Raw genomic sequence first — 23,643 nt, forward strand, 5'->3', positions numbered from 1 at the left:
ATGCATGCTAAGGTTTGAGGACTGCTGGTCTAGTCCATCCCTCTCATTTTGTAGGCACAGAATTGAGATATGGAGAGGTTAATTGGCTTGTACAAAGTCATACAGCTGGGTAGAGTTTTCTTTCTAATACTCTACACTTGATTTGACTTTTTACAGGTTGCAGTTAGAAAGCAATCTGAGATGGGAAAGTTGGGAAAGGCTTTATAGAGAACGCGGGACTTGACAGAACACTGAATTATAACCTTATATATGTAGAGAGAAAGGAGATGGATATTGTAAGCACTGAAGACCACAGTGAATAAAGGCATGGAGGGCCGGCCCTGTGGCTTAGCGGTTAAGTGTGCGCGCTCTGCTGCTGGCAGCCCGGGTTCGGATCCTTGGGGCGCACCGACGCACCACTTCTCCGGCCATGCTGAGGCCGCGACCCACATACAGCAACTAGAAGGATGTGCAACTATGACATGAAACTATCTACTGGGGCTTCAGGGAAAAAAAAAAAGGAGGAGGATTGGCAGTAGATGTTAGCTCAGAGCCGGTCTTCCTCAGCAAAAAGAGGAGGATTAGCATGGATGTTAGCTCAGGGCTGATCTTCCTCACAAAAAAAATAAATAAAATAAAGGCATGGAGATATAGATAGATATAAATATATCCTGGGAACAGAATAGACAAGTTGGACTAATAATCAGTAGGTCTTCTTTATAGGCGTATAGGGATAATATATGTAAAATAATGATCACAGTGCCTGGCACATTGATAATATGTTAGCTGCAGATTATTATTGTTGTTGGTTGTGTTGTTGATTTTGTTGTTGTTGTTAGGGAAGCAGTGTGGAATAGAAGTTAAGACTGGGTTCCTAAATCAAGTCCCAGCCCTGCCACTTACTAGCTGTTTGACTTCTAGAAAGTTAATCTCTCTAAACCTCAGTTTCCACGTTGGTAAAATGGGATTAATAGCATCAACTTTATAGGGTGGTAGTAATGATTAAATGAGATAATATTTGTTGATGCTGTGCCTGCTTCATAATAGATGCTGTAATAAATATCTGTTTATTTAACTATTATTTAATACTTATCATTACTTTCTAGCTTGATATGTCACTTTATTTGACTGAATGACATAAAGCTAATGTCAAAAATCGTATCTGTCCTGAAAGAGTAAATTTTTGTCATGATAGAAAGAGTTCACAAATCTGGCCGAGAAGAAAAATGGAAACTTTAATAAGAAAGAAGTGGTTAAATAAATTTAACAACAAGATACTGATTAAATAAATCATGGAACATTTATATTCTGTTGCCATTGAAAATCATGTTGCAGAAAAAAGTTCATGACCTCTGTCATGAACATATTTCATATTCATGATACAATGAAAATGAAAAAGCAAGATATAAAGCAGTGCATACAGTGATTCAATTAAGTTATATAATTTGTATAGAGAAAAATAGCTAGAAGAATATTCTAAAATATTAATGGTAATAAACTGGAAGTGATGGGATTTTGAGTGGCTTTTTTTTCTTTGGTGTTTTTCTTTATTCACATTTTCTAAGTGAACGTATTTTTATAATTAGAAAAAAAATTAATGTGACACATACTTTGAATTGTGGCAGGGTCATTGGAATAATTTTATACCCTTCCAAATGACTACTGATATTTTAAAGAGGACAGTATTGGGCCGGCCCCATGGCTTGGCGGTTAAGTGCGCGCGCTCTGCTACTGGCAGCCCGGGTTCGGATCCTTGGAGCGCACCGACGCACCACTTCTCCGGCCATGCTGAGGCCGCGTCCCACATACAGCAACTAGAAGGATGTGCAGCTATGACATACAACTATCTACTGGGGCTTTGGCGGGGGCGGGGAAAGGAGGAGGATTGGCAATAGATGTTAGCTCAGAGCTGGTCTTCCTCAGCAGAAAGAGGAGGATTAGCACGGATGTTAGCTCAGGGCTGATCTTCCTCACAAAAAATAAAAAAATAAAAATAAAGAGGACAGTATTCATTTTTATCTGTGGTCAGCCCTTGGCATTTGTGGATTTCACAATTTAGTTTCACAATAAAGTGTGGATTTCACACTTTATTTTCTGCTATTCAAGAACTGTTCTAAACACTCAAGAGTAGTATTCTGTGATAGGAATCATTATTTCTATTTCATTGAGGTTTTTTGTTTGAAGATTGAATTGGGTAATACAAAAAAAAGGACCTCTAGCTGGAATTTGAAATATATTTTGAGTACACCATGGTTAACTTTCAGCATCCCATCTCAGTTACGATAATAGCTAATGTTGGAATGTTGTCTCTGCCGGGTACTGTATTAAGTATTAATTTTCACAACAATTTTATGAGGTAAGCACCATTATTATCTCCATTTTATAGATGAACTGAAAATCAGACAGATTAAGGAACTTGTCCAAGATTGCACAGCTACTAAGCCAAGATTCTAACCAAGAGCCAATCTTTCTAGATTTGTTGTGCTGTACTATCTCCAAATATTAATATTCACAATACAAAAAGATCTGAGGAGATACCTGTTATGAAAATAAAGGGTCTGATGTATATCTATTGTGGTGTTTTTGTATAAAATGTTAACTCATTAACATTTTGAATAAAATAAAACATGAAAAAGTATGATTTGATTTTTTAAAAATTCTTTAAATATTTCCAAAAGTATATGTTCCATTTCATGGTATTCTTTTATATGCTAATATACTCCTAGTAATAAGTATATCCAATAGTATTTAACAAGACTAATTTGTATTTAGATAGCACAGTGGTTATGATTATAGGGCTAGGGCGCTAGACTGAATTCAAATTCTGCCTTGGCTACTTAATATGTGTGGCCTTGGGCAAGATGCTTAACCTCTGTGCCAAGTTTCTTTATCTAGAAAATAATAATAATATGTTCCTCATAGAGTTGATATAAGGATTCAATGAGTTAATACGTATATAAAACACTTGAAACAGTAGTGCCTGCACTTGTAAGTTTTCAGTGTTAGGTACACCAGTAGTATATCCAATTACTATCATTATCATCATCATCATTCATTTGATTATATAATCAACTTTTTTAAGACATCCACTTTACTTTTAGTGAAAATAAATAAATAAAAACATTGTACTTGAAGTTCATTGACCAAAAAATTATTTTGCCACCACTTACTAGCTTTTTTAACCTTCAGCATTTCACTGACCTCTAATGGGCCTCAGGTGCCCCATCAGTAAAACAGGCTAATAGTAGCTTTCCTGTCAAGTGATCTTTTGATCTGTAAAACATTACTAGAAATCCTGCAGTCCCAGAAATTATGGTCTAACTATGGAACTGTGAAAGAAAGAGAACTGATCATGCTCAGCACGACCCCCCTTTCTTTTGAGGTCCATTTTCCTTCTTAAAAGTAGTTTCTTGCGTGAATTCACAACGAAGGTTAAGCATTTAATGCTTGTAAAAATATAGTATAGGCTTATTCTCGTTTTGATCTTCATACTTTACTCTCCTGGTCTTGGCTCTTCCTTCCCCATAAAACTAAACTAATAAAAGGCATTTCTAAAAATTTCTAAGTTTAGTGTGAAAATAAAACTAGGGACAGGCTGAATTGTTTTCTTTTAAGTTGAGTACATATTATGATTGTGTGTGTGTCCTGTTTTATACTTTCCTAACACCTTGTGTGTGCCTTTAATATAGCACTTATTATATTGCTTCAATTATTTGTTTACATGTCTAGCTTCCCTACCAGATTGAGTCCCTCTATAACAGATCTTTATATTCATAGTGACTATCAAATATTAGATGAAAATGAACATCTTTTAATTGCTGCCTTATATGAATCTTAAGTTAGCCTAAAATTAGGTTTGTCTGAATTGTTGATTTGGGCCCATGGTCATTCTGATCTTGAATTAATGCTGCACTTGATACTCTGATCGTATTAGCTTCTACTTTGAATGCTCCTTTTGAATTACATTGTTGTCCCATTGAACTTAAAAATACTTAAAATTTATGAAAGTTACTGGCTTTAAAAATAATTTTTTCTTGTTTGATAAAATAGAAAAGTGATTATATTTTGTGAATTTTGTCACTTTAGGAAATATTGAAAATGCAAAACTGGAGGTAAAAATATGAGAATAGAAGACAGAATTCTAAGATGTTCCATTTTGGGGTGGGGCTGTTATATACTTCTCTTTTTCCTGAAAGCGATAGGAGAAAATGTCTTAGGAGAACAGAATGTGATATGTAACAGAAAAGAATGAAAATAAAGCTAAACTATTCCCAAAGGATATTAATCCTTGAATTAGTAGTTGTCAGTTGGATATTTTCTTATGTTTTTCATCAAGCTAGAGTTATGAATTCTTGTCGGTTCTGGGACCCACAGACTTTTTTTATATACAGTATTGATAATTTTGACATCAGTAGATAACAATTCACTTTATATTACATAACTATTTCTCAAGAGTTGGATGGCGCATCTACTATGAAACATCAGTAGTGTGCCACATGTAAATAATGATAGCTAATCTATACTTTCTAACTCTCCAGTCCTACCGTAGTATATTTTCAGAGTGACAGAATTCTCTAATTCTTTATTTCCAACGCAAATCCCTCACTGGAGCTTGAGATTCATATATTTAGTTTTGTTGAGAATCTCCACTTGAATGTCCCACAGATACCTCAAAACTCAAAATCCAAACCTGAGCTTGTCTTTTTTTCCCCCTCCCCATCCCTGCCTTACCTGCACAAGTCCCTGCCTTATTACATGGCACTACCATCCATTGGATTGCCCAAATTAATATTATTCCTGGCTCCATCCTCTTCTCCACCACATCCATATTCATTCAGTCACCAAGTTTTATCAGTTTACCTTATGAATATATCTCAAATCTATTGAGTTCTTCCATTTTTATTACCATTGTTCAAGCCATATTCATCTCTCCGTTCTATTACTGCCATAGCCTCCTAAGTGGTCTCCCACCACCAGAGCCATCCACTTCCAATTGTTTTTACATTGTTCAGGTAATCTTCCTAAAACACAAATCAGAACATGTCACACTGTTCTATATAAAACATTTAGTGGCTATCCTTGGCCTTCAAGATAAAATGTATATTCTTTAAAGTTTTTATAGCACTTTTTGTAATCTGGCGTCTGCTACATGATTCAGCCATACAGAACAACTTGCAGTTCCTTGAGACCTTTGCCAGAGGTGAGCACCTTCAGGTCATCACACACACTATTCCTTCTGGTTGAGTAACTCCCAGTTATCTCAGCTTGGACTTCCTTCAAGAAACCTTCACTAATACCCCAACATCATACCAAAGCATCATATAAGGTTGGATTAGATGTTCTTGTGTGTTCCCATAGTACTATCTGGTTATCCCTATTACAGCATGTGAATACTCTATTATAATTATTGCCTGTTTAGTTGTCTCTGTCTCTCCTAAGCTCTTGGAGGGCAAGTACAATATTCTGTTTGGTTGCTCTGTTTTTGTTTGTTTTTTTTTTATGGTTGCCAACAACTTTGGAGCTACTTTCTTTGGGTCCATTTTCTTTTCTTTTCTTTTTTTTTTAATTAAAATATTTTCTTTTATTTTTTTAATTTAATTTATTTAAACTAAAAAACGACAAAAACTGTTCACCCATATCGCTCAGCCCCCACTGCCTGCCTCTGGCAACCAATCTGTTCTCTGTATCAGTGAGCTTGGGATTATTTATTTATTCCTTTTTAGATTCCACATATAAGAGAGATCCTACACTATTTGTCTTTCTCTGTCTGACTTATTTCACTTAGCATAATACCCTCGAGATCCATCCATGTCATTCTATTTTTAATTTTTTGAGCAACCTCCTTACAGTTTTCCATAGTGGCTGCACCAATTTACGTTCCCACTAACAGTGGACAAAGGTTCACTTTTCTCCACATCCTCACCAACACTTGTTATTTCTAGTCTTTTTGATAATAGCCATTCTAACAGGTATGAGGTGGTATCTCATTGTGGTTTTGATTTGCATTTCTCTGATGATTAATGATCTAGAGCATCTGTTCATGTACCTTTTGGCCATCCGTATGTCTTCTTTGGAAAAACGTCTGTTTGGATCTTCTGCCCATTTTTTAATTTAATTGTTTGAGCTTTTTTGCTATTGAGTTGTATGAGTTCTTTATGTATTTTGGACATTAGCTCCTTATCAGATATATGATTTGCAAGTATTTTCTCCCATTCAATAAGTTGCCTTTTCATTTTGTTGATGGTTTCCTTTGCTGTGCATCTTTTTAATTTGATAGTCTCACTTGTTTATTTTTGGTTTTGTTGCTTTTGCTTTTGATGTCAGATTCAAAAAATCATCCCTAAGGGGGTCAGTCCGGTGGCATAGCAGTTAAGTTTACACACTCCACTTTGGTGGCCCAGGGTTCGCAGGTTCGAATCCTGGGCATGGACCAACACATTGCTTGTCAAGCCATGCTGTGGCAGCATCCCATAAAAAGTAGAGGAAGATGGGCACAGATGTTAGCCCAGGGCCAATCTTCCTCAGCAAAAAGAGGAGGATTGGCAACAGATGTTAGCTCAGGGCTAATCTTACAAAAAAAAAAAAAAAAAATCACTAAGCTCTATGTCAAGGAGCTCACTGCCTCTATTTTCTTCTAGGAGTTTTGTGGTTTTAGGTCTCACATTCACGACTTAGTCCATTTTGAGTTAATTTTTGTGTATGGTGTAAGATAGTGGTCCAGTTTCATTCTTTTGCATGTGGCTGTCCAATTTTCATAGCACCATTTATCAAAGAGACTGTTCTTTGTCCATTGTATATTCTTGGCTCCTTTTTTTCCAAATTAATTGACTATCTATATGTGGGTTTATTTCTGGGCACTCTGTTCTGTTCCACTGATCTGTGTGTGTGTTTTTATGCCAATACCATACTGTTTTAATTACTATAGCTTTGTAATATAGTTTGAAGTCAGGGAGCATGATGCCGCCAACTTTGTTCTTCTTTCTCAAGATTGCTTTGGCTATTTGGGGTCTTTTATGGTTCCATACAAATTTTAGGATTGTTTGTTCTATTTCTGTGAAAAATGCCATTGAAATTTTGATAGGGGTTACATTGAGTCTGTAGATTGCTTTGGGTAGTACAGACATTTTAACAATATTAATTCTTCCAATCTATGAGCATGGAATATCTTTCCATTTATTTCTGTCTTCTTCAGTTTCTTCCATTAATGTCTTGTAGTTTTCCATATACAGTTCTTTCACCTTTTTGCTTAAGTTTATTCTTAGGTATTTTATTCTTTTTAATGCAGTTGTAAATGGGATTGTTTTAATTTCTCTTTTCTGATAGTTTATTCTTAGTGTATAGAAACACAACAGATTTTTGTGTATTGATTTCATATCCTGCAACTTTCCTGAATTCATTTATTAGTTCTAACAGTTTTTTGATGGAGTCTTTAGGGTTTTCTATATATAATATCATGTCATCTGCAAATAGTGACAGTTTTACTTCTTCCTTTCCAATTTGGATGCCTTTTATTTCTTTTTCTTGCCTGATTGCTCTAGCCCTGACTTGCAATACTATGTTGAATAAAAGGGGCAAGAGTGGACATCCTTGTCTTGCTCCTGATCTTAAGAGGAAAAGCTTTCAGCTTTTCACTGTCGAGTATGATGTTAGCTGTGGGCTTGTCATATATGGCCTTTATTAAGTTGAGGTACATTCCCTCTATACCCACTTTGTTGAGAATTTTTATCATAAATGGATGTTGAATTTTGTCAAATGCTTTTCTCCATCTATTGAGATGATTGTATGATTTTTATCCTTCATTTTGTTAATATTGTGAATCACATTGACTGATATGCAGGTGTTGAACCATCCTTGCATCCCTGGAATAAATCCCACTTGATCATGGTGTGTGATTGTTTTAATGTATTGTTGAATTTGGTTTGCTAATATTTTGTTGAGGATTTTTGCATCTGTGTTCATCAGGGGTGTTAGCCTGTAATTCTTCTTTCTTGAGGCATCCTTGTCTGGTTTTGGTATCAGAGTAATAATGCTCGCCTCATAAAATGAGTTTGAAAGAGTTCCTTCCTCTTATATTTTTTGGAAGAGTTTGAGAAGGATTGATATTATTCTTCTTTGAATGTTTAGTAGAACATAAAAATGAGAACCGATCAATTAAAAAAGCCAAGAACCCGTCATAAAAAAAAAAGCAAGACCCATCAATATGCTGCCTACAAGAGATTTATTTTCCAAGATATATCATATTTTAGCCACAAAACATGTGTTAATAAATTCAAGGGGATTGAAATCATATCAAGCATCTTTTTCAACCACAATGGTATGAAACTAGAAATTAATTACATGAAGAAAACTGGAAAATTCACAAATATGTGGAAATTAAACAACATGCCACTGAACAACCAGTGGGTCAAATAAGAAATCAAAAGAGAAATCAAAAAATACCTTGAAACAAATGAAAATGGAAATGTAACATACCAAAATTTAGGGGCTGCGGCAAAAGCAATTCTAAGAGAAAAGTCCATAGTGATAACTGCCTACCTCAAGAAACAAGAAAAGTCAAATGAACAACCTAACTTTACACCTCAAGGAACTAGAAAAAGAAGAACAAACGAAGCCCAGAGTTAATAGAAGAAAGGAAATAACAAAGATTAGAGTAGAAGCAAGTGATACAGAGACTAAAAAGACAATAGAAAAGATCAATGAAAATAAGAGCTGGTTCTTTGAAAATATAAACAAAATTGACAAACCTTTAGCTAGACTCACCAAAAAAATGAAAGAGGACTCAAATAAATAAAATCACAAGTGAAAGAAGGGATGTTACAACTGATACTACAGAAATGCAAAGGATCATAAGAGACTACTGTGAACAATTATACACCAACAAATGGGACAACCTAGAAGAAATGGATAAAAACCTACCAAGACAGAATCATGATGAAATAGAAAATCTGAACAGACCAATTACTAGTAAGGAGATGGAATCAGTAATCAAAAACCTCCCAACAAACAAAAGTCCAGAAGCGGATGGCTTCACTAGTGAATTCTACCAAACATTCCAAGAAGAATTACTAGTTGCTCTTTCACCAGTGCTTCACACAGCGCATGGCATATTTATTCATTTATTCTTCGCTCATTCAGTAAATTTTTGTTGAACACACATTGTGTTAGGCAGTTTAGAATGAATTGGTCTAAATTTCTTGTGTTGAAATGAAGCCTCCTTTGACTTTTCAGTAGTTTTTTTAATATCAAAGATGTGCCTTCTGAAGATTATTATTCAGTGGTCTAAGTGTAAATATATTTTCTTTGACCATCTTAGATAATCCCTATAGTTCATGTTGTGGTGAAAAATTAGCAGAAATATATATGTGTGTGTTTGTGTGCATGTGTGTATAAGTAATAACAGAGTACATTAATTGAAGTATATAACAGTATCTTGAATAATTAAGTTTTTAAAGTTTGTAACTATATATAAAATATAATTAGAAACATCTAATTACAGCAAGTCAGGTTTTTAAGAACCAGTTTTTTATAATGACTTAACTTCTGAACTCCCTACCTTAAAATATTTAAGTAAATTTTTAAGTAAAATATTTAAATTTTAAGTAAAATATTTAAATTAAAAAGCATTTAAAATAAATTTTGTCTTGATTTCAGTTTATTCGTGGATTTTTTTTTTAGTAGTTGGAAAAAAGCTGTGGTAGTTCCCAACTGTGTTAGAAACAGTTGTCAAGTGTGGTTCTTTTACATGGTGAGACTGGGAGCTGTTTCTAAACACACAGTCACTAGCACAGATTTGCCTAAGTTTCCAGTCTGATCTGTGGCTATGGGGTAAGTAATGTGGAATATGTATGGTATTGGGGGGGGGGGGAGTTCTGTAAATTAAATTCCATAAACTACCCTTTAACTTTTGCTTAGTCTATAACCTAAAGTGTACAGACTTTACACTATACACTATACTATTGTATAGTGTATAGTATAGTTTTTTGTAAATCTTTAAGACATTTGTAAAAGTATGTAAAAATTAAGGTATTCTGCTACCCCAGAATGTATAGACTTAGTTCTCTTCTTTTGTTGAAATGAATCCTAATATAAGTTTTCAATGCTATTTAATATCAAAGATTTCAAAGATAATTTTTCAGGTAAAGAAGCATGCTTATTTTCCAGAATCCTTTACTTTTCTCTGTAGTTACTATTAATAGTGAAGACTCAAGTATATTTATATAGAACTGGTAGTAAAGTCTAAAAATTATAAAATAAATTTTGATATTATGTATGTGCATGTAGCATCCCTTTAAATTTCATGGTACTAACTTTTTATCCTTTAAGAGGATTGATAAGGGTTTAAAAAGGGTGTGTGTGTGTGTGTTTGTATATACAGTCCAATTTGGGTAGCCACTAGCCACATGTGGCTATTGAGCACTTGAAATATGGCTTGTCTAAATTTGAGACATGCTGTGTTAAAAATACTTACTGGTTTCAAAGATTTAGTATGAAAAAAAGAAATACCTCAATTTTATATTGATTACATGTTGAAATGATAAATTTTAGATATAGTGGATTAAAAATTATATTAAAATTAATTTCACTGATTTTTTTTTTAGTATAGCTACTAGAACATTAAAAATTGCATATATGGATCACATTCTGTTTCTTTTGGACATCTGTGGTCGAGCCATTTTTTCTAATTGAAAATTAAGTTTTCTGTAAGTTAAGTTTTCTGTAAGTTATGATAGAAATTGAACATTTTTGGTATTAAGAATTATTTTTTATTAGTCTTAGATTACAGCTTGACATCCATATGTTGGCATTCTAATATTAGATGCAAAAGTGAAAGCTATAAAGTTAAAATTTTTTTAACAAAATATTATTTTGAGGTCTTGTTTTTAGACTTTGTTGTTGGAACAAAACTATAACTAATCTTTCATGATTTCTTGGTTCTTATATTGGAGCCAGTTTGGCAGCAACGATGAATTATTCACATTATTGTTTCATTTATTTATTTAATAGATATTTTTTGTTTGCTTTATATGTGCCTAATCTATCTTGCGGAATACTTCTCCATAGTTTCAGAAGGGAACAAAAAATAATAGATATGCATATAAATGGAGTTCGTGGAGTAGAAGGTAGGAAGAAGTGAAGCAGTTCCTGTCTAGGTTTTTATTTTCTGTAAAGTAGTATGTAAGGTCATCATAGCCTACCACTAGTGATGGTATCTGGGAAAAAACCCTTGAATTGAGTAAAATTAAAGGGTTCTCCATAGATGAGAATCAACATTTATTGGTACTGAGCTAAACACTGAGGAAAAATATAAAAGAGGGGCCTTGCCCTCAGAGCTTATAGTTTTATTAGGAAAATATGGCATATACCAAAAAAGTAAATAACGGAAGGCAGCTATGATATGGTAAAGAATATATGGTATATCTACAGTTCTACAGGAGTTCAGAAGATGAAAAGAACACTAATGGCTAGACGTGTTTTTTGGGTTTTTTTAAAGCTGTCTTCCTTGCTTCTTTTTATAATAGTAGCCAAGTGATCTTTTCAGAATGACCTCTTTGTAAATACCTTCTGGCACTGTGCCTGATTTTCAGAACAGTCAGTGATAATTTATTATGAGAACTATATAGAAATTTAGCACAGATTCTTTACCTCAGCATAAATAAGAGTTTAATACAGTTCTTTTAGAACTGAGCTTTGAGTGCTTTAGAACAGGACAGTATTTACAAAGGGGAAATTGAGGTTACTATATGGCATTACATGATTCAAATCATGTAGCTTCATGTGTTTCTTTAGTGGGAACTTCAGGTTGCAGCTGAATTAACCATCACTTTTTGTTTCCTGTTGTTACCTCTGAATTCCTTACTTTTCAGTCTTTAATATTGGCTGTGTTGGCAGTGAGAAGGAAAGAAGGACGGCGGCGGGGTGGGGTGGGTAGGTGGATATCGGTAATAATAAGATCTATAGATTTTAAACAGGAGTGGGAGTGTAATGAGAGAGAGGGTTGTATAGGATAAAAAGTTTGAGAATATACTTCTGAGTGTTGTAGAAATTGACTACTAGCCGCATGATAAACCAAGCTGATAGAGGTATCACCCCCACGTGCATACACACTACAAACATGTAGAAATGTAACATAAAACTAAATGTACAGCTAAACTCTAAGGAAGGAAAGAAGAGAAAGAAATTCCTAGGTGCCAGAAATGAGAGAAATCAGAGCAGTAAGTGGGAGCTGGTGCTGCTATATAAAATAGCACAGGGACATTTTTTAGTCCTAGATATATGTCCTAAGGAATCTGGGGTGGAATTTTAGTGCACATATTTGGATTAGGAGATGTGGCCTTGGGCCCTTTCAAAATAGAGCTAGCACTAAGACTCAGGCATGCCACCTAGAACCTGAAACAACTTCCCTAATTGTGCACAGATTTTAAAAAGTGCCCAACGATAGAACAATCTAAAAGAATAAAAAATGTGTGTATAATGATGAAAAGGATTAAAAAAAGGAACAGGCTAGTATGAAAAAGAAACAAGAAGACTTGAAAAACCAAATCAACTTTCAGAAATTAAAAATGTAATCATGGAAATTGGCTTTAGGTGGGTTAAATAGCAGATTAGACAGATACTCTTGCTTTGGCTGAAAAGGAAAGAAAATCTTAACAATAAATGGTTAAAGAGACCTAAATCTAAAATGTAATGACCCAAAAGTAAAAAGTTGAAAATGTAGGGTTGAAAAAATACTAGGATGATATAAAAAAAAAAAATCAAAGTCTGTTAGGGAAATATTATCAGGCAAAAGTAGATTTTTAAGGCAAAAAGCATTATTAAGGATAAAGAGAGCCATTGCATAGTGATGAAATAAGTAATTCACTAGGAAGAAGTAATAATCTTGGATCTGTATGTCCAAATAACATTTTCTCGAAGTATATAAAGCAAAAATGTACATGCTAAAAATAAATGGACTACTTACAGATATGTTTAGAGATTTTAGCACATTTACTTCAGAAGCCAATAGATAAATCAGACCACCACTACTACCACCTCAACAAAAATTTAACACCACAGTTAACAAACTTGATCTTTTAGATGCATTTACTCTAAAAGATAGACTGTAGATGTTCCTTTCAAGCACACATGAAACGTCTATGGAAATTAACTACATATTAAACTAAAAAGGGATGACTTCACAAAATACCCAGGCATATCACACTGACTGTATTTTCTGACTATAGTGCAGTACAGAGAAAATTTACTTGGTTTTCCAAATTCATTTGAAAGTGATGTTAATAGAATAATATGTAAATGAAATAATAGTAGCTAAAATATTTATTGAATACTTAATATGAGCCAGGCATACTACTGTTTTGCATATGTAATTTTGTTTAAATCCTTTTAGCAGTCCTATGAGTTATAAGATACCATTATCATCTTTAATAGATGATAAAAATTCAGGCATAGAAATGTTAATTTGCCCAAGGTCTGCTGTTGGAAAAACCTGTTTTTTTATTATTACGCTGTTATGGGCCGGCCCCGTGGCTTAGCGGTTAAGTGCGCGTGCTCCGCTACTGGCGGCCCGGGTTCGGATCCCAGGCGCGCACCGAGGCACCGCTTCTCTGGCCATGCTGAGGCCGTGTCCCACATAGAACAACTAGAAAGATGTGCAGCTATGACGTACAACTATCTACTGGGGCTTTGGGGGGAAAAAAAAAGGGGAGAATTGGCAATAGATGTTAGCTCAGAGCCGGTCTTCCTCAGCAAAAAGAGGAGGATTAGTGTGGATGTTAGCTCGGGGCTGATCTTCCTCATGAAAAAAAAAAAATTACACTGTTACATCCCCCCCACCTTTTAAAAACACCTTTATTATAAAATATAGAGGTAGAGAAACTCATATAAAACAAATATGTAGCTTATTGAATTATTATTAAGGCATTGAATTATTATTAATGTTGGTATTGTAATACCAACAGGTCAAGAAATAGAACTTTGCCAGCCTTTGCAGAACCCTTTTATGTGCCTCATTCCAGTCATAACCCGCTTTCTTCCCCACAAAAAGTATTTTTATAGTAATTATTTTCTGGCTTTTTTCTTTATAATTTTAATACTGAAGTGTACGTTCTTAAACAGTAAGCTTTAGTTTGATTATTTTTTCCCCACTGTTTTTCCCATGCAATTTATTTGTTGAAGAAACTGGTATAGTTTGACCTTTCAGAGTTGCTTACAGGTTTGATCACATTCAGATTTGATGTTCTTGGCAAAACTTCGTAGGTGGGTGGTGTGTTCTTTCTTTAGGAGATATATAATGTCTGGTTGTTTTTCTTTTTGTGATATTAGGAACTATTGATACTCAATGGTTAAATCATTAACTCTTCAGAGATGGCAAATTTTTATTATTTCTTCTTCCTTTATTGCTGGATTGTTCCCCTCAATCTAATACTTGGTTACCTGGTGGTTCATGTTATGTAAGAGAGGAAGAATAAATGTTTAATTATTTCCCATTATTCACCAATTTTCAAAACGATGAGTTGGTTTTCACTAGCATCTTTCAAAGTAACCTTTTTTTTTTTTTAAATATCATATAAACTCATGGATTTAAATATGTTTCTTTCAGTTCATTTCAGTTATTCTTACTGATTATCAGATTGTCCCATCTTTGGCCAGTGGGATCCTCTTCAAGTTGGCTCCCTGCCATCATGGAGCTTAATATGCATATATAAGCATATGTATGTATAACCTTAAAACACGTACACATATACTAAACACATTGTTCTGTATCTTTTGGTTTTTAATACTTACGTTGGAGATAGTTCCTTATCAGTCTATATACAACTGCTTTATATTTTGTAATGACTACATAGTAGCTATTGTATAGCTATACCATAGTTTAACGAATCCTTATTGGTGAACATTTTGATTGTTACCCTGCAGTATTATAAAGCGTACTGCAATGAATATCTTGGTAGATACTGCTTTGACCATGTATGTGAATATAGCTGCAGAATCAATTCCCAGATATGGAATTGCTAATAACAGCTATTGCCAAATCGCTCTCGTTAGAGCAATTAAGAACTTTATTCTCTCAGATTATCCTCTGATGATATTAGTATGTGATCTTACTTTTTGATCTTTGATAATTTGCTACATAAAAAAATATAAATCTTATTGTGGGACTGGCCCGGTGGCACAGCGGTTAAGTGGGTGCGCTTCGCTTCAGCTGCCTGAGGGTTCGCAGGTTCGGAACCCCGGGCGCCCACTGACACACCGCTTGTCAAGCCATGCTGTGGCGGCATCCCATATAAAGTGGAGGAAGATGGGCACAGCTGTTAGCCCAAGCCATGCTGTGGCGGCGTCCCATATAAAGTAGAGGAAGAGAGGCACGGATGTTAGCTCAGGCCTGATCTTCCTCACACACAAAAAATATTTATCTTATTGTTTTTATTAGCATTTGGTTTGTTTTTCCTTAATTCTGAATTGTCTGTTCATGTCCTTGGCCCAATTTTCTATTGAATTGTTGATCTTTTCCATATTGATTTGTAGGCACTCAGATATGATAAGGAAATTACCTTTTTGTGACATGTGTTGCAAATATTTTTTCCTAATTGTGTTGTTTCTTTTCACTGTGTTTACAGTGTTCATTTTCCAAGTAGAATTTTTAAATTTGTATGTATTACTCAAATTTATTAGTTCTTTTTTAAACAATCCAAACTTAGAAAAGTTAGAAGTACGGTACAAAGAAGTATTTTTTTTCCCCGAACCTTCAAGAATAAGTTGCCAACCTGTTGTCCTATTACCTCCTAATACTTTAATGTGTATTTCCTACAAACAAGGACATTCTCCTAAATAACTATACTACAGCTATTAAGATCAGAAAGTTAACATTGACAAATTACTGTCTTCTAATCTTCAGACCCCCACCCATTCAAGTTTCACTTATTGTCGTAATAGCAACTTTTTAACAAAAGGATCCAGTTCAGAGTCACACTTGCTTTAGTTGCCATATCTCTTCAATCTCCTTCAATCCCAGTGTCCTTCAGTCTGGAACGATTCCTCAAACTTTCTTTGACTTTCGTGACTGACAATTTTGAGGATAATTTAAAACAAATTAGAACAAATTCAGGTTTAGCTGATGTTTCCTCATAATTAGATTTAGGTTATGCATCTTTGTCAGCAGTATCATAGAAGTAATGCGGTGATCTTGTCGTGTGTTAGGTGGCACACAGTTTCAATTTGTCCTATTAACGATGATGTTCACTTTGATCGCTTGATTAAGGCAGTGTCTGATTGGCACTGCTACTATAAAGTTACTCTTTTTCCCTGTCTACTTAATAAGTATTTTGTGGGGGAGGTACTTTACTTATCCCATTCCTTTATCAAACTTGCAATTTATTCATTCGTTTGTTTATAGCAGCATGAATTTATGGGTTGCTGTCCGTTCAGTGGGTTATAATCCCTTTACTATCTTATCTTATGAGTTTTCATGCTCCAACATACTTGTGCTAGTAGGTTATCACTCAGGCTCATCACTCAGGTTGATTTCTGTGTTCTTTTGTCCATGTACTCATCATTCTCTTGAGCACTTTCTTGTTTCTGCCACAAGATATTCCAAGCTCATCTTATATTTCCCCTGACCTGGAATCAGCCATTGCTCCAAGGAGCCTTTATTCCTTTTATAGAAAATGTTATTCAGGGCTGGCCCAGTGGCATAGTGGTTAAGTTCGGCACGCTCCACTTCAGCGGCCCAGGTTCGTGGGTTCAGATCCCAGGTGCGGACGTACACCACTCATCAAGCCATGCTGTGGCGGGGTCCTACATACAGAAAAATAGAGGCAGATGGGCACAGGTAGCTCAGGGCCCATCTTCCTCACCAAAAAAAGGTGTGTGTGTGTGTGTGTGTGTGTAAAGAAAATGTTATTCAGAAGCTAAGATCCTAATGCTAGTCATGCTCATTGCTATTGGAGTGTCACTGCTTCCAGTCTTTGTCAGTGGCTAGAACTAGGGAATATACACACACATATCCACACACATTCAAACATTTACTTCCATATTTATTTCTATATCTGTCTATCTACTAAAAACCATGCATTCACATTGATACCTCTAATTCCAGTCTAACACCATAGAGTGTATTCTGGCTTTCTCTTTTTATATTTTAACTCTCTTCTCTGACAGACACTTGACTTCCATTATTCTATTTAATTATTTGATCAATCCCTGTATTGTATGTAACCAGTCTTCCAGTTCCAGCGTACCCTCTCCAGTGCGATGTCTTTCTCTCCCTGCTCTGGCTCTTACTCTCTGTTCCAGGCTACCTTGTCCCCATGCAGACTTCTGTCTTACGGGAGCTCCAACACCCTATGCCAGACTACCCTTTGCATGGATGCTCTTCTCATTCTACCTGGTATCTGATACCCTATACTGAGTTGTCCCTCTCCATGGACACCTTCCTCTCCCTGCTTTGACTCTGACACCACTTGCCAGGCTACCCTTCTCACTCTAAAAGGTGAACATCCTCCTTACCTTTTTTTTAAATGCCTTCCAAGTTTTGTGTCATACCTTGAAAGAGCTTCTCCACTTTAACATTGTAAGAAATAATCTTTGTTTTCTCCTAGTGATTCTATTCCTTTTTTTTTTTTTGGTATTGGTCTGTTTTGGAATTTATTTCGAAGTAGAAATCCAACATTTCTTTCAGATGGTTATCCAGTTGGCTGGAATTTTATATAAAAGTTGTATTTCCCCCCTACCTCCCAAAAAAATATATGAAGTTTTTAAAAAGTTTACTGCATCCATAGAGCTTTTTTAAAAAAATAGGTGTCATTTTTCTTATTGCTTTTGTTTGTAACAGATGATGATGCACCTGCAGATATGGTTGCAGAAGAATCAGGTCCTGGTGCACAAAATAGTCCATACCAACTTCGTAGAAAAACTCTTTTGCCGAAAAGAACAGCGTGTCCTACAAAGAGCAGTATGGAGGTAAGTTAAATGTAACTGCTTTTCTTTTTGTAATGAAAGAATTGTTATGAAACAAACATAAAAGGGAATGTCATAATTTTTTAGAAGTAATGATTATGTATGGCAAAAATATTTGCTTAATTCGTTTTCATTTTGTTTTTGAAGGGTGCCTCAACTTCAACTACAGAGAACTTTGGTCATCGTGCAAAACGCGCAAGAGTATCTGGAAAATCACAAGATCTATCAGGTATTCCCTATGGGAAAACTAAGAAATAGGGTCAGAAAAATTTTTTTTAATTTTCTTTGATACCAAAAAATTAAATTAAATGTAGTTTAAGTGTTACATTTAGGATTGAGAAGGTGATTATGGTAGAATAAACATGAGAACCCTGACCTCTCCCTCTTTGACTTTAATTCTTGTATAGAAATACTTTTTATATATTTATTTTAACCAGTTTCTGAAATGGTACATAAAGAAAGAATACCTGTTAAGTCAAGATAAAAGAAGATAAATGTTTGTCATCTATGAAAGCAAAATGCTTATAAAATGATTATCATCAAAAAAAGTTATTCATCAGATAAAATGAAAAATTATACTCTTTTTAAGAAAGTTGTTGCTAGCATGATAGATTGTTTATATTCTGTTTGTTAATCTCTTTATAGCAGCACCTGCTGAACAATATCTTCAGGAGAAACTGCCAGATGAAGTGGTTCTAAAAATCTTCTCTTACTTGCTGGAACAGGATCTGTGTAGAGCAGCTTGTGTGTGTAAACGCTTCAGTGAGCTTGCTAATGATCCAATTTTATGGTAAGTGAAAATTTATTTCTTATTGTATGTATATCAATATATATAATATATATATTATTTACTGCTGAAAATGCTAAAGAGGGTAGGGAAGTTAAAGTGAGTTGTTAGTTACAGTTAAATAGTCAGAACAAAATTAGAATGCTTATAACTTCCAAGTTATCTGTTTATCATAAATGTGAGTTGTCAGTCCAGGTGGTATTTATAAGACAATAAAGTACTTTTTATCAGTTAATAGCAGCTGAGTGATTGTGGGAAATGTTTTTTATTTGCTTTTTAGAAACAACTAAGTCTAATTTGAAACAGCTAATTAATTTAATCTTATAGTTTAGTGAAAATGTAAATTTTGTGCATCACTTTTGGAAAATGTTGACATTTGTATTCATGAACCTTAAAATATGCAAGCCCATTGACCCAGCAGTTCCACTTCTGAAAATTTTTTGGCCTTATGTACAGATTTCTCATAATAGCATAGTTAATAGTGGGAGGAAATTAAAAATAATCTAATGTCCAGCAGTAAAGGAGTGGACTAAGTAAGCAATGTAATGTCTTCTTGCAGGGTTGTGATATAATCATTAACTGATTTTTACAGAGCTTTTAAGAACATGGGAAAATGCTATGTTAAAAAAATTTCTGAAAAGAGGAGAACACAGAATTTTATAAGCTATATAATTAGAACTGTAATGAAACTATGTAGATGAAAAGGAAGGAAATATAGTAAACCGTTAATGAATATACTGAAAGTATAGATTATCTCTTTTCTTTATACTTTTCTATACTTTACAGCAGCTGTATGTATTACTTCTATGATGCTAACAGTAAGGGCACCTTAGGGGGCCAGCCCGGTGGCACAAGTGGTTAAGTATGCACACTGCGCTGCGGCGGCCCAGGGTTCGCCGGTTGGGATCCCAGACGCGCACCAACACACTGCTTGTTAAGCCATGCTGTGGCAGCATCCCATATAAAGTAGAGGAAGATCTGCATGGATGTTAGCCCAGGGCCAGTCTTCCTCAGCAAAAAAGAGGAGGATTGGCATTGGATGTTAGCTCAGGGCTGGTGTTCCTCACAAAAAATAAAAATAAAAAATAAGGACACCTTAAATTTAAGAAAAAAAATTATATTTGTTTTAGAAAGGAAAAAGAGAATGAAGAGCAGAATAAGAAACATTTTGCTTTGTACAGGAAGTGATAATAGTTACTATCACTCCATTTCTAGGAGTTGATGGTTCTTGGTAGGATGTAAATGAACTAAAGGTAGAAGAAGAGTTAAGTTGAAAGTATTTTATTGAAAATCATTTTCTTAAATAATAACTCTATGAGGCTTTTGTAATAAGGGTGGCTTTTTTTTCCCCCTGACTGAACAGTCAAATTTTGAAGAATTGAGATTTTTTATTCTTTTGGGTAGACTATTTTCATATGCAGTTATATTGTTTTAGCTAAAAACTAGATTTTTATATTTGAAATTCTGTTCTTTGCAATTCTTGTAAGTTTTTGAGGCCTCAAATAATTTTTATAGTTGTTTAAAGGACATTTTACGAAGAAATCTTTAATTCCTTTCCCCCTTCAGGAAACGATTATACATGGAAGTATTTGAATATACCCGCCCTATGATGCATCCTGAACCTGGCAAATTCTACCAGATTAATCCAGAAGAATATGAACATCCAAATCCTTGGAAAGAGAGTTTCCAGCAGTTGGTATGAAGTATAAATAGAAAATATTGATTTATATTATATATTTGTAAATAAAAGTTATTTTTTAAGAAATTAATTTAAGCTCAAGAATAGGTTTCAAGCCAATGAATATTTGCCAGCCATCAAAAAGTTTAATAATTCTTTTCACTACTAACATATCTATTAATAATTTAAACAGCGGGAGTAAGCATCAGTAGCCTCAAAGCAGTTATACTTTCTGTGGGTCTGTTTGAACTTTTATTTCAATTATTAGTGTTCAGTGGTTGTTTTGGAGTTTCACATTTAGCTTAATTTTCATATGGTCCTTTATGAGTGCTTCTCAACTGGGGCTGATTTTGCTCCACAGCAGACATTTGGCAATGTCTGGAGACATTTTTGGTTGTCACAACTGGAGAAGAGCGTGCTGCTGGTATACAGTGGGTACAGGCCAGGGATGCTACTAAACAAACATCCTTCACTAGACAGGACAGCCCCCACAACAAAGAATTATCTGTCCCAAAATATCAGTAGTGCTGAGATTGAGAAACCTTGTCCTTTCTTACTGGATATTACTGAATCCATAAACTGTTCCAGATTTTACATTGTGCTATGCAACAGAAAATTAGTTGGAATATGATATTTGATAATTGTTTTTGATATTTAATAAAAAATGTTCATACAGTACTAAATTAATTTAGAATATAATATTTATACAAGTAGTCAGTGTTTGGGGGTCAGCCCTGTGGCCTAGTAGTTTGGCACACTCCACTTTGTCAGCCCGGATTTGGTTCCCTGGTGCAGACCTACACCACCCATCGGCAGCCATGCTCTGGCGGCGACCCACTTACAAAAAAGGAAAATTGGCACAGATGTTAGCCCAGGGTGAATCTTCCTCAGCAAAAAAAGAAAAGAAAAAGTAGTCAGTGTTTGTTTTATTTATTTATTTGTTTGTTTGTTTATTTTGACATTTTAGTATAAAGGTGCACATGTAAAGCCAGGATTTGCTGAGCATTTCTACAGTAACCCTGCAAGATACAAAGGAAGAGAAAATATGTTGGTATGTTGTTGTTTGCATTTTTATAAGACTTAAAATAGTAATCTTGGGCCGGCCTGGTGGCATAGTGGTTAAGTTTGCACATTCCGCTTTGGCGGCCTGTGGTTCCCTGGTTCAGATCCTGGGCGCGGACCTACTCACTGCTCATCGAGCCGTGCTGAGGTGGCGTCCCGCTTAGAAGAACTACAACTCTACAACTATGATACAGAACTGTGTACTGGGGCATTGGGGAGAAAAAAGAGAAAGATTGGCAACAGATGTTAGCACAGGGCCAATCTTCCTCAAAAAAAAAAAATAGTCTTTTAGTTCTGCACTGACACTTTTATTTTTTTCTAGTATTATGATACAATTGAAGATGCCCTTGGTGGGGTACAAGAAGCTCATTTTGATGGACTTATCTTTGTTCATTCTGGAATATATACTGATGAATGGATATATATTGAATCTCCAATCACCATGATTGGTGCAGGTATTTTGAAATGCATTGTCATTAGAATTTTAACATTTTATTTACATGATGGGTTTTTAAAATGCTAGTGACTTTTAAAAGTCTAGGTGAACTTTGATGATACGTTAATGGTAGGAAAGAATAGGAATTAAATATCTTGCATATTTTACATGATGAAAATGGATACATGAGAGTTCAGAAATTATAGATGTATCTATTTCTTTTCTTTTACATGTATATATTTCTTGATGTCAGTACTTTGTTCATTAAGGAAAAAAAATATTGTGTTATCTTTTATTTGAAAATAAAGATGCTAATGTTTTCATTGCTGTATTTTCAATGAAACAAATATACTTTTTAAATATTGTACTATTTCAAAGCTATTTTTATGCTCAAGTTTCTAAGAATAAAAGTAATATTTGTTGGGGCCGGCCCGGTGGCGCAAGCGGTTAAGTGCGCGCACTCCGCTGCGGCGGCCCGGGGTTCGCTGGTTCGGATCCCGGGCGCGCACCGACGCACTGCTTGGTAAGCCATGCTGTGGCGGCGTCCCATATAAAGTGGAGGAAGATGGGCACAGATGTTAGCCCAGGGCCGTCTTCCTCAGCAAAAAAAGAGGAGGATTGGCGGATGTTAGCACAGGGCTGATCTCCTCACAAAAAAAAAAAAAAAAAAGTAATATTTGTTGAGCACTGATCAGTCATTTGAAGATTTGTGCTATCTCTGATTTTTTTAAGGATACAGCACAGAGACTATTTTAAGACAGCTAGTAATTATTACTTGCTAATGAAGTTTGCATTTACTGCCCCTTCTGCTTCCCTTCCCCGTTTTCACCACAAAGAAAAGGCAGAGGAGGGTATAGAAAATGTTTGCCTAGTGATTTTCATTATTTTCCAAATCAAGGCCAGTATTGGAAATCAGTTCAGATAAAGAGGTTTCTCTCTTTCTCTCCCTAGTCATTGTTCTCTTTTTCTTTCCTCTCCCTGAGGCTCTTTTTCTGGTGCTGCTAGTGGTGATTTTGTTTCCACCAGAAACCATTTTTTAATATGCCATTGCATTTGGTACTAAATACTCTTTGTAGTTGAATCTTATTGGAAGTTTGATTATACATGGATATAAGTATAATAGTATTCAAATAATATCCACATTAAATATGACTGCTTGTAGTAAAGGCCAGTGAAACATAGTTATCTGATAAAATGAATGTTAGTCCTATCTACTCAATACTAATGTTTTTTAAAATTTCCCCTCCAAAAAAAAAGTACCCAACTTAAAAACAGAAGGGTTCTATTGTGTTACTAGTTTTATGGCAGAGTATTTTTACTGATTAAAAAAGTAATTTTTTACTTGCATTTCATCTGCCTGATAAAGGTAATATGCTTTAAAATATCTTCTCCACAGCACCTGGAAAAGTAGCAGACAAAGTTATAATTGAAAACACTAGAGATTCAACCTTCGTCTTTATGGAAGGTTCTGAGGATGCTTATGTTGGATATATGACAATAAGGGTAAGAAATTTTAAGATTTAAAATATATATGTTGAAATCCTTAAGGCACTGGTGGTTTATTTCAATCAAAATTTCTACTTTTCAGTTTAACCCTGATGACAAATCTGCTCAACACCACAATGCACACCACTGCTTAGAGATTACAGTAAATTGTAGCCCTATTATTGATCACTGTATCATCCGAAGTACATGTACAGGTTAGTGTTTCCTTTATGTTTTATTATAAAATGAGTCACCGTGTTGTTG

General features: G+C 34.8%; 1 protein-coding gene across 2 annotated transcripts in view; it reads left to right on the forward strand.

The window, feature by feature from the left end:
- The window catches only part of FBXO11 (F-box protein 11), a 93,036-nt gene that overhangs the window by 48,838 nt on the left and 20,555 nt on the right, over positions 1-23,643 (forward strand). Inside the window, exons 2-9 of one of the 2 annotated variants that reach the window (XM_058551289.1) lie at positions 17,807-17,934; positions 18,079-18,160; positions 18,580-18,721; positions 20,285-20,414; positions 21,364-21,447; positions 21,781-21,913; positions 23,291-23,397; positions 23,483-23,594. In XM_058551289.1, coding sequence (XP_058407272.1) covers positions 17,807-17,934; positions 18,079-18,160; positions 18,580-18,721; positions 20,285-20,414; positions 21,364-21,447; positions 21,781-21,913; positions 23,291-23,397; positions 23,483-23,594 — 918 coding nt within the window. Of the gene's footprint in view, positions 1-17,806; positions 17,935-18,078; positions 18,161-18,576; positions 18,722-20,284; positions 20,415-21,363; positions 21,448-21,780; positions 21,914-23,290; positions 23,398-23,482; positions 23,595-23,643 lie in introns of both variants that reach the window. The other variant, XM_058551287.1, reaches the window with a different exon arrangement.

This window comes from Diceros bicornis, chromosome 12 (genome assembly GCF_020826845.1).
Source record: "Diceros bicornis minor isolate mBicDic1 chromosome 12, mDicBic1.mat.cur, whole genome shotgun sequence".
NCBI classification, from domain to species: domain Eukaryota; kingdom Metazoa; phylum Chordata; class Mammalia; order Perissodactyla; family Rhinocerotidae; genus Diceros; species Diceros bicornis.